The sequence below is a fragment of the Ochotona princeps genome, chromosome 18, assembly GCF_030435755.1.
Source record: "Ochotona princeps isolate mOchPri1 chromosome 18, mOchPri1.hap1, whole genome shotgun sequence".
Classification (NCBI taxonomy): Eukaryota; Metazoa; Chordata; class Mammalia; order Lagomorpha; family Ochotonidae; genus Ochotona; species Ochotona princeps.
The window spans coordinates 51,146,137-51,156,973 of NC_080849.1; the positions used below are offsets into that span (position 1 = coordinate 51,146,137).

General features: G+C 44.3%; 1 protein-coding gene across 4 annotated transcripts; it reads right to left on the reverse strand.

Annotated features, from left to right (window-relative positions):
* Positions 1 to 1,044: 1,044 nt before the first annotated feature.
* On the reverse strand, positions 1,045 to 3,437 carry TXNDC2 (thioredoxin domain containing 2). Of its 4 annotated transcripts, none has more exons than XM_058676817.1 (4): positions 3,304 to 3,437; positions 1,948 to 2,982; positions 1,723 to 1,740; positions 1,045 to 1,632 (listed from the first exon to the last, which is right to left on the reverse strand). In XM_058676817.1, the coding sequence occupies exons 1-4, from the start codon at positions 3,386 to 3,388 to the stop codon at positions 1,061 to 1,063; spliced, it is 1,710 nt and encodes a 569-aa protein (XP_058532800.1). In that variant the 5' UTR covers positions 3,389 to 3,437; the 3' UTR covers positions 1,045 to 1,060. The 4 variants fall into 4 exon arrangements, with proteins under 4 accessions (XP_058532800.1, XP_058532799.1, XP_058532801.1 ...); XM_058676816.1 differs by having other exon boundaries at positions 1,045 to 1,650; XM_058676818.1 differs by having other exon boundaries at positions 1,045 to 1,600; positions 1,709 to 1,740.
* Positions 3,438 to 10,837: the final 7,400 nt, after the last annotated feature.

Below are 10,837 nucleotides of genomic sequence, written 5' to 3' on the forward strand. Positions count from 1 at the left end.
CGGACATTGGAGGAATTTGGGGGACTTGACCACTGGAAAGGAATTTTCGTCTTTCTCTTTCTCCTCATAAATACATTCTTTAAAAAAAAGAATATAACTCTCTTGTAACTTTTTCTTAGCATACAAAAAATAAAAACCAAAACAAATAAAAAAAATACTATGGGGACATATTGGAGCTTCTGGAAGCAAGCGATATGACCATTACCTCTTGTAATAGTATCACAGAAATAGACATATGAATCACTCAATTGTCCACTTGAAATGGGCAATTCTTTATGTATCAATGAAATCTCAATGAAGCTGGGGTTTTTACTGTTGTTTTTAAACAGGCACTTTGGACCAAGTCAACAGACACTGGCCTTCGCGCTTGGTGGCAACCGGGAGTGGTTATCTGACCCCCAGTTACCAAGGGAACAAGGGCAGCATTTTGCCACCTGGACACTGATGTCATAATGGCACCCAGGGTCCCATGGACTTAAATCTCTGAGAAACCTCAAGCTTTGTGAGCATGGATTAGTAGCAAGAACCCTGGACTTGAAAGCTAGAAATCCAGCTGTAGTCTCAGCTCTGCCACTACCATTTCACATGCTGGACAAACAGCTGACTGGCACTTCCGGCATAGAAGGGGTTCCATGTGACTTTCAAATTCTTTATTTCCAAAAGTATCTCAGCAGAATCCCCAAGGATTTTGATCCCATTCAAGTTTTTGAATTATGCACTTCTACAGAAGAAATACTAAATTCCTAATGTGGGTGCAACCATTAAATGAATGAAATTTTTAAGGGCAAGTAAAAATAAATCAGAATACGAAATCAGAAGACAGCAGGACTTCTGATCTTCACCAAAGAGATTCCTGCAGTTCACACTCCTCAACTGACGCAAATGTGTCACCGTGCGTTTTAATGCTTTGAGTTTTCACAGAAAGACAGAGCGAATATGTCTAATTTGCGTTTAGTGAACATGCAAATTTTGTTATACTTGATATTTTCAATCAATTCAAAACAAAACCACAAGCTATGAACGAACTGCTGACTCTTTGCAGTGTTTAAAGAGTATACGATTACTTTAATTCATTAATGGTGGCTTCAAGTTTTTCTACAAGGGCACCACTAAACTCGCCCACCTTTTTCTCTTGTTTATAAAACTGAAAGGTTGGGAGGCAGGTGATCTCACAGTCCTTTATGATCTCCTCACAGTCATCAGCGTCCACTTCAAGGAATACCACGTCATCATGCTCCAGAGACAGGGAATGGAAGTGGGGCCTAATGGCCCTGCATGGCCCGCACCACATGGCTGAGAAGTCCACAGCCACCAGCCTTTCCCCAGCCTCCCTGAGTGAGGCCTCAAAGTCCTCCTTGCTCAGGATCACTTTCACCAGGTCTGCATGGATGGCATGGATGGTCTGTATCTCCTCCTGAAGCTTCAGGATACTCTCCTCCTCCAGCTGGATGCTGTCTTCTGAGAAAGTGAAGGTGGCCGGCTTCTGAAAGAGGTGAGGTTCTGGTCTGGACTTGGGGGTGGTGTCTTCCTTGGGCTCCGTGGTGTCAGCTGGAGGCTCAGAGGTGGTGCCTACCTTGGAGGGGGTGCCTTCTTTTGAGGCCTCAGGGGTGATGCCTTCCTTGGAGGGGATGCCTTCCTTGGAGGGGATGCCTTCTTTTGAGGCCCCAGGGGTGATGCCTTCCTTGGAGGGGATGCCTTCTTTTGAGACCCCAGGGGTGATGCCTTCTTTGGAGGGAATGCCTTCTTTGGAGGGGGTGCCTTCTTTTGAGACCCTGGGGGTGATGCCTTCCTTGGAGGGGATGCCTTCTTTAGAGGGGATACCTTCTTTGGAGGGGGTGCCTTCTTTTGAGACCCTGGGGGTGATGCCTTCCTTGGAGGGAATGCCTTCTTTAGAGGGGATACCTTCTTTGGAGGGGGTGCCTTCTTTTGAGACCCCGGGGGTGATGCCTTCCTTGGAGGGAATGCCTTCTTTTGAGAGCTTCAGGGTAGTCCCTTCCTTGATTTCTCCTGAAGGCTTAACGATGGCTCCTATCTTGGCAGAGATACCTTCTTCTTCTGAGATCTTGGGGTTGGCTTCCTCCTTGGAGCGGATGCTTTCTTTTGAAGACTCAGGAGTGGCTCTTTGCTTGGAGTAGGTGGTTTCCTCTGAGAACTTGGGGATGGCTCCCTCCTTTAGTGGCATGGCTTCTACAGAAGATTTGGAGATGGCGTCTTCCTTGGCCTGAATGGGTTTTGTTGAGAGTATAGGGATGCTACTTTCCCCGGGCTGGACGGGTCTTGTAGGCAGTTTGGGGATGTCACCTTCCTTGGGCTGGATGGGTTTTGTTGACAGTTTGGGAATGTCACTTTCTTTGGGTTGGATGGCTCTTGTTGACAGTTTTGGAATATCACTTTCTTTAGGCTGGATGGGTCTTGTAGGCAGTTTTGGAATGTCACTTTCTTTGGGTTGGATGGGTCTTGTTGACAGTTTGGGAATGTCACTTTCTTTGGGTTGGATGGGTCTTGTTGACGGTTTGGGAATGTCACTTTCTTTGGGTTGGATGGGTCTTGTTGACAGTTTGGGAATGTCATCTTCTTTAGGCTGGATGGATTTTGGTAAAGGGTTGGAGCTGTTGCCCACCCTGAACTGGGTGGGTTTCACTGAAGGCTTGGAGCTGTCATCTTGCTTAAGCTGGGTGGGTTTCACTGAGGGCTTGGGGCTGTCATCTCGCTTGAGCTGGATGGCTTTTACTGAGGGCTTGGGGCTCCCTCCCTGCTTGGGCACGAGTGGTTTAGTCAGGAGTTTGGGATTATCACCCTGCTTGGACTGGATGGGTTTTGCTGCAGGTTTGGGAGCACTGCTTTGCTTGGGTTGGATGATATCTGCTGAGGAGCTGGGAAGGTCATCACTCCGCTGGCTCTGCTGGAGGACCACAGGCTCCTCTCTGAGTTTGCTGAGTGTGTTGTTTACCAAAGAATCAAACACTTTCCCTTTGGCCGGGGCTGTGTTCACAAAATCTACAATCAGAGAAATCACATTACTGGACAAGACAAAAACAGTAAATTTAAAAAGTATTTTAAAAAAGCAAAAAGAACCCCCCTAAAAAAATAATTCAGATCATGTACTCCAAAGAATCCTGATGCCATTCTTGGGGATGGTGAAAGAAGACTGATGGATGATGTCTTCATTCAAACAAATCAACTCGACAGAAGACCAAGCAGTGTGTGGGCACAGGTATCCTTTACCACTTCCTCTGCTTGGTTCAACCCTGTCACCTACTTCATGTAAACCCCTCAGACAATGCTTTCCCTTCCCTCCCTTACCATTGGTGCCACCTTCGCTTGTTTCTTCTGGTTTGCCCAGCCTCATTTTTGATTCTTTTGAGGCTCCAGGTCGAATACTGTCCATTTCTATTTCCTTGTCTATAGAGACCCCTGGTCCTGGGTAGATGCCTCCAGCAGAAAACTGTAGGCTCCAATGCTTTCCAGTCTGTGCAACCTCACATCAGAATATGAGTAACAACTCATATTTCAATAGCACTTTATAATTGGCTTTCCCCACTGGTTCTCCCAATGCTGATATCACAACAGCTTTGACTCTGGGGATCACAGTGTGCCTGAGGCTATGGAGACAACTTCATAGGCATTATTTCCTATAGCACAGCAAACCACTGAGGTAAGTCCCATTATGATCATCGCCTTACAAAGGAGAAAATTGAGCCTTGGAGAACTGGTGTAGCTCACTCAAGGGTACCATGCAAGGATAGGGTTGGATTCTAGGCCTATCATCTGAGTTACAACATTAGGCTATATTTTTGCCATATGTCCTGTCCAGCTGGACAACATGAACCCATATAATCTCCACAGCAGTTCTCAGCTCCAGCTTTCTCATTATGACTCAGCCATTGAACCACCTCCTATCTCCTCATGACCATTTGTCCTCCTCTGCCAAGAGCTGCAGATTGTCACATGTCCACTTCATACCAGATAACCTCTACTCTGATGGGGCTATCATTTGTCCTCTAGAAGCTCATGTCCTTAGAGGGAGAAAAATTGAGCTTTTAAGAAGTGACACCAAGGGGGAGGTGTTTGGGTTGTTTGGGTGCTGCCCTCATAGTGAATTAACATAGTTCTCTGGGATCCCTGTTAGTTCCCATGAGCACAGGTTATTGTAAAAGAGCAAGACTAGGCTCTTCCCACTGTCGGGCTTCCTATCCCACCATGTGGTCTCTCTTACACGTGCTTCCAGCAAGGTGCCATGGACCAAGAGGTCATTACTGATTTAACAGCACTACTGATTTCTGGATTTTCACCTTCCAAAATGGTGAGCTAGGTTAGCCTATTTCTCAAGTATTTAATTATAGCAATGGCAAATGATTTTATACAGACTCCCCCCATCCACCTCTGGATCTAGGAGCCCAGTCTGTTTTCTCTTCCACTTGGCACATCTCATACATGGTCTGACTATTCTCTGCATGAAGGAAAACAACTTCTTCATGGGTGGTCCTATTTCTATCACTCACATCTAACCCCTTCCCATGGAATCAGATCCCAAATACCTCTCTTCTTGAAAGACTTTTTTTTTTTTTTAGGATGCCCTCACTTGATTTCCACTCTCTGTGCAGCATACCATGCAAGATACTATGGATCTATAGGGAATTTTGCATTCTCTGTGTGTTCTTTGTCCAACGCCCCTTTCTGTTTCACCACAACATGTATGTTGAAATCAAGAGAGTTGCCTACATGATCAGACTTCTCCACTGCCTATATAAGTCTCAAAATGCCTAATGACCATGGTTCAATTATCTGGATTTTTAGACCAAAATAAATCTCTAATAAGGGGAGAAAAAAGAAAGAGGGAGATGTTGGTCTGAGCTGATCACTCTTCTTATAACATTAATTCTGCTCCCAAGGAGAGTTCTTGCCTCCACTCTGCTTCCTGCGATACTGCCAACGAAAGTTCTGCCCTCTTTCACCAGAGATTTTTGGGCAAACACTGACTGGCTTAGAGACTAAGAGGTCATCTCTCTAATGGAAACACCAGCTAGACCCGATGGGCCTCCCTTTCACTTTGCTCCTTTTTTAAAAAAGCAGGCTATCTGGTACTGATCTGTTGAATGTCTTTCTTCCTAATAAGTGTTAGAACAAAGGGACCAAAGCAGGGCAGTTGGGCATAATTTCTGCAGTGCCATATGAGTATATATTTTTTCCAAAGATACATTTATTTGAAAGTCAGAGTTAGAAAGCGGGTGGGGAGATAGACACAGAGGTCTTCCATCTGCTGGTTCTCTCCTCAGACAGTTCAAATGGCCATGGCCGAGCCAGGCCAAAGCCAGAAACCAATAACTTCATTCAGGTCTCCCACAAGGGAGACCCACTCACCATGTACTGTGTTTCCCAGACCATTAGCCAGGAGCTGGATCAGAAGAGGAGCAGCCAGGACGCAAACCCACGTGGCATGTGAATGTTGCAGGTGACAGCTCTGTTAGCCCACAACATTGGACCCAAGAGTAGATTTTATTAGCACAGAAGGAATAAGGTCTTTGAAACTTGTCCATTGATAATTAATTTCTCTCTTGGAGGCCCATTTTGTACAGAGTTCTGCCTATTAAAAACCTCCTAATGGAGGGCCTGGCGGCGTGGCCTAGCGGCTAAAGTCCTCACCCTGAACGCGCCCGGATCCCATATGGTCACCGGTTCTAATCCCAGCTCCCTGCTTGTGGCCTGGGAAGGCAGTCGAGGACAGCCCAAAGCTTTGGGACCCTGCACCTGCGTGGGAGACCCGGAATAGGTTCCCGGCTTCGGATCGGCTCAGCACCGGCCCGTTGCGGCTCTCTTGGGGAGTGAATCATCGGACGGAAGATCTTCCTCTGTGTCTCTCTTCCTCTCTGTATATCTAACTTTGTAATAAAAATAAATAAATCTTTAAAAAAACCCTCCTAATTGAGAGGAAGACATGAAAATGACCTCGGTGGAGAAGCACAGGACAGTTGTTGATATCCCAGCCTTGCTCCTCTTCCTGTGTGGTGACAGTCTGGGCTGGATGCTGGCTGGACATGCTTTTATGAGTGCTGCAAGTAGTGGAGGTGCTTGCTTCCCACTCTGCCCTCAAGGCCAGGGGCAGCCCACTGTCACGGGTACTCCACATCCAGCTTGGCATAGGCTTCTAAGGCACCACTGGCACAGGGACCCCATAGCTTTTAGACCTAGGACCTGCTAAGAGCCAGGGACCTGGAAGTCCTGCTCAGTCCAGCATGGGACCGACTAGGGCTGCCCTGAGTCCAGCTGATGATATAGGTCCTGTAGAAAACCAAGGAAGCCACAGAACAGAGGGGTGTGTGATGAAAGGCAGGAACAGGAGTCCCAGAATCCAGCAGTGAGTCTGCGGCAGTGAGCCCCGGCAGCTGAGTCTGCGCAGTGGGCTGGGCTACCTGCTACACACGGGAAGCGTGCAGACCCAGAGAGCCCTTACAGCCCTGTGTCCCAGATGTTACAGAGGAAGACATGACATTTGACAATGGAGCAGCTCTTGCTGTGAAGTCAGCACTCTACTCCTTACCAACTCTAAATCCTACTGAAAGAAGGCTCATGGGGAAGAAGAGTCATTTTAGAGAAATGTTGAAGTCACATCACATCTGCGTGTCAGTAAAAGCGAGGGACTCTGTGACCCTGTTACTTTTCACATGCAGATTTTGGTTGCCTTTTACCTTTGGCAGAGCTGTGCCAATTCTTTTCACTCTTCCTTCTGCCATTCTGCCAGATTCCAGGCAAGCTGAAACAGTGCTGCTTCTGAATGATTTCCACAGGACTTGTTCCAACTGTATGTTTTCCTTCTAGAAGAGCTTTCCCCTAAACTGCTCATGAGCCCTTATGTCAGGGTTCTGTCTTAGGAAACAGAAGCAATCAGTTCTTTTAGGGTAAGGTGATTTGGATGGTTCTAAAGTAGTTAGGCATCCAAGAACAACTCCCAGAACACCAAGCAATGCCACAGCAGAGGCCTGCTGGGATGGCTGCAAACTCCAGACCTCAGAAGGTTGCTTTTGGTTTCTAGCCCTTTCATGAGGTCTACCATTCATGCCCTCAACTCCATCTCATTTCAGAGCTACCCTGGTTCTTGTTGGTTTTCTCTGAAAGGCAGGAAAAGAATGGAAAGAAAGCTCCAATTCAAATGGCTGTGATGGCTGGAGCTGGGCTGAGGCCAAAGCAGAAGCTAGGAATTCACGCCTTCCATGTGGTGGCAGGAATCCAACTATTTACACTATCGCAACTGCCCATAGAAGTCTGTGCTAACTGGAAGCTTGGGTCAGGGGAGGGGGCCAGGGAGTAAATCTTCACACTGTGATGTTGGATGTGGGTACCATAACTGCTGCATCACCAGCAGCATCTGCTGTTACACTACACACACACACACACACACACACACACGCTCTCTGCAGGGCAAGGAGTGACCTCCTTCTCAATTAAGTTAACCTACTGATTCTAATCTGCATACAGCTCCTTAGCTGCAAGGGAGTCCAGGCAACAAGGATTTCATCTTCCAGGCTCAGTAATACAAGAAGAAAGGAAACAATTCTTCTACATTTGAAAGAAGCTGGAATAAATGCTGAATGGAAATTCATTTCCACCTCAGTGTATTTTTAAAAACATGATTCTGGAATACAGTTATGGTTTTATAACCACAAAATAATACATGCTCACAACTTTAAAAAAATTAGAAAATAAATGAAAAGAGAAAGCAAAAATTTCTCATAGCATTAGTCTTCAGAGGTCACTGCTGCTAATATTAATATTGTAATGTATATACTTTGCCTTTTTTTTCTATTCATGCACAGATATTTTCACACTAGGTAAGCTTTCCCAAGAAGTATTATTTTGTAATCCTTCTCACTTGAAACACTTGGCGTCCCCCACCCCCACCCCAGCAAGGTGAGCACCTTGAGGCTTCCTGGTTAGTGTTTACACAGAGAACTCAGTACTTCTTCTATTAGAGGCCTTTGTTTCTGAATGTTGACCAAACTTAACCTATTGCCTTTAAAACTGCTAAGAAGTTACATTATAGACCTTTATTTTAACATGACATCCAGCTCCAATCACACTATCACAAAGAAGTAGACCAAAACTCAACAGCAGAAGGCATACTGAAACAGCAGAAGCCTCCCCCTGTGCTAAGAGATATTTCTACTGATGAAGTAAACTCAATGTCCTTTTTTTTTTTTTGCAACCAAATAACTTCATAGCAAATTTGAGTAAAAGCAGATATACGTATGCCAAGCATTCATTTATTTATAAGCCTTTTTGGCATGATAATTTTAATCCTAATTAATTAAGCTATCTATCTTTATTAATGTCTGGTATTACAATGCAAAAACAGAGAAGTTGAATTTAATGTTTCCATGATGTATATACTCTCAAATAATGCTTTCTAGTGAACAGAGTAAGCCAAATACTGTATTATTATAAAAAAATAAGAGTAAACACTTTTAGGAATACATCCTGAAAATATTCCACATCAAAATATGTTCAGTTATCACAGATATCAGCAGTTTTTTTTTCTGTAGGCAGCCAACTGATAATGCTTCTAGACTTTGCAGAACACTTGACCTCAGCTGCATTGATTCAATTCTGCTGTTACGATGGGAAAGCAGCTGTTATGGGCTGGAGTACGTCACTCCAAGAAGCATATGCTGAAGACGCAATTACTAATTTCATATACTAATCTCAGTGGCAATTAGTAGAGAGGGGGTATCTTTTTTAAAAAGATTTGATTTGTTTGTATTTGAAAGGCAGAATAACAGAAAGAAGGAGAGAAGTGAGTGAACCATCTCCTGGTTCATACCCCCAGTGGCTGTAAAGGCTGGAGCTGGGCTAATCTAAAGCCAGGAGCCAGGGGTTTCTTCTAGTTCTCCCATTTGAGTGCAGGGCCCAAGGCCCAAGAACCAGGGCATCTTTCACTGCTGTCCAGGCCATTAGCAGGGAGTTGAATCAGAAGTGGAGCATCCGGATATGAAGTGGCACCCATATGGAATGCCAGAGCCTCAGGTGGATGTTTAACCTACTATGCCTTGGTGTTGCCCCAATAATTATGTTTTGGCATACTCATGATTGATTTATATTTATTCCTTTAGAAACTTCTATTGCAGTCCTTTATTTGACATTTCCGGAAGGTGAGTGAATTTTGGGGTCTACCTATAAATATTGCAATATTTGGTTAAATTCATAAATCCTCTTTTTTTGATCATTTTTCCTGATGATATATTTGTACATAAGCCTTTAAAATTATTATTCTGACACTGCCTCCTTCGCTGCTCCAATTCAGTAATAATGGTAATGATACTATAATGATAGCAATATGGTTCAGTGAGAAACATAACATAAAAGGGAGATCGTTTACTAAAGTGAAGTCAGTCTGTAAATCACTCGTTTTGTTAACTTTTCAAGAATTCAACCATTAGTGAGAGATTATATTTATACACTTGTCAATTTCTTAATAATTACATATACCAAAGTGCCTGCTCCTTTATAAAGAAAATGATTTTCCCTATAAAGATTCAGGCTTTTGATTATTCAGTATCATGGGTGAGGAAAAATTTAACGTGAAGCATTGCTAAAACATAAACGGATATAGTTGGTGGACTTTTGTAAGAAAAGGACTTTTTGTAAGCTCTGTTGGAAATTATATTTCTAACCCAAGACTGGGAGGTGAAAGAATGCCAGCCCCAAGAATTCTATATCCAGCTACAGAAGTAACGGACACAGCACGCCACAGTGGAGAGGCACTGGCACTTGGCTCATTTGTCCCACCTCATCTTTTTATGGAGGTCTTTTGCACTAATGATACATTTCTCCATAAATTTTCCATTTTGGTAGACATAAATACTCACGAAAAAGTTACAAAGGTAGAATATATTCCACATTGAGTTCCCCATATTGTGAATATCTTTATGAGGGAATTTGAAACACTTCATGGAAGCATGCAACTGAAAGTATGAGGTCGGGCAGGTGGTCAGTGTAATGGTTAAGTACCTTCATCACACCATGGTCAAGTGCCTGGGTTCAAGTCCCAGATCTGGCTCCTGACTCAACCGTGCTGGGAGACATCACTTAGTGGCTCAAGTGAGAGGGTCCCTGTCACCACACCAGACATACAGACTGAGTTCCTGCTTCTGAGTTCTTGCCCCACTTCAGCCCCAGATGTTGCAAACATTCAAGGAGTGACGGCACATAGGAGCCTCTCAAACAACAACAGTGTGAGGTTTGTTTGTTTTTGCAAATGTTTCTTTCGTAAAACAAGGAAAATGAACATTAATAATGTACAAATTTCAAAAACTGTTTCAGACTCTTGGCAGTTTTCCACGGGGTTTATTTAAGGTATTTGTAATGTCCATTTGTCACAACTAAGGAACCAACACAGTTAGTAATAACTAGTAACCTGGACTTCCTTTGTATTTCATGAGTTTCTTCCCAATGTCCTTCTTTTTTCCTGGTGCCCCATCCAGAACATGGCATTGCGTTGAATTGCCACGTTGCCTTAGGTCTCTCAGGCTTGCCTTGTTTGGATATCCTTGACACATTTGAAGGTGACTGGTTAGGTAGTTTGTAGGACCCCTGTGTGGACGTGTCTGTCATGTGATGCTTGTGGTTAAGCCAGAGTTGTCTTGGGAAGGAAGATCACCAACAGAAGTGCCATCGTCTGAAGTCAGAATATGAAAGAGTCCGTGTTGCCATTGCGGTTCAATTCACAACAGCTGATGTGTGGGATCATCGCAGATGTCTGTCAACTGATGGCCAGATGAAGAAGATGTGGTCAGATCCACTGGACTACTACTTAGCCATGAAAAAGAATCAAATCATGTCTTTT

What these genes read in the sequence shown, in the direction of transcription:
- TXNDC2 (XM_058676815.1), bottom strand. Translation starts at nt 3,388, where the DNA reads ATGGACAGTATTCGACCTGGAGCCTCAAAAGAATCAAAAATGAGGCTG. An exon ending in AAGCGAAGGTGGCACCAATG is followed by an intron (nt 2,983 to 3,303) that starts GTAAGGGAGGGA and finishes TTGTGAACACAG; the next exon opens with CCCCGGCCAAAGGGAAAGTG. An exon ending in AGGCATTCCCTCCAAGGAAG is followed by an intron (nt 1,741 to 1,947) that starts GCATCACCCCCG and finishes CCTCCAAAGAAG; the next exon opens with GCATTCCCTCCAAAGAAGGC.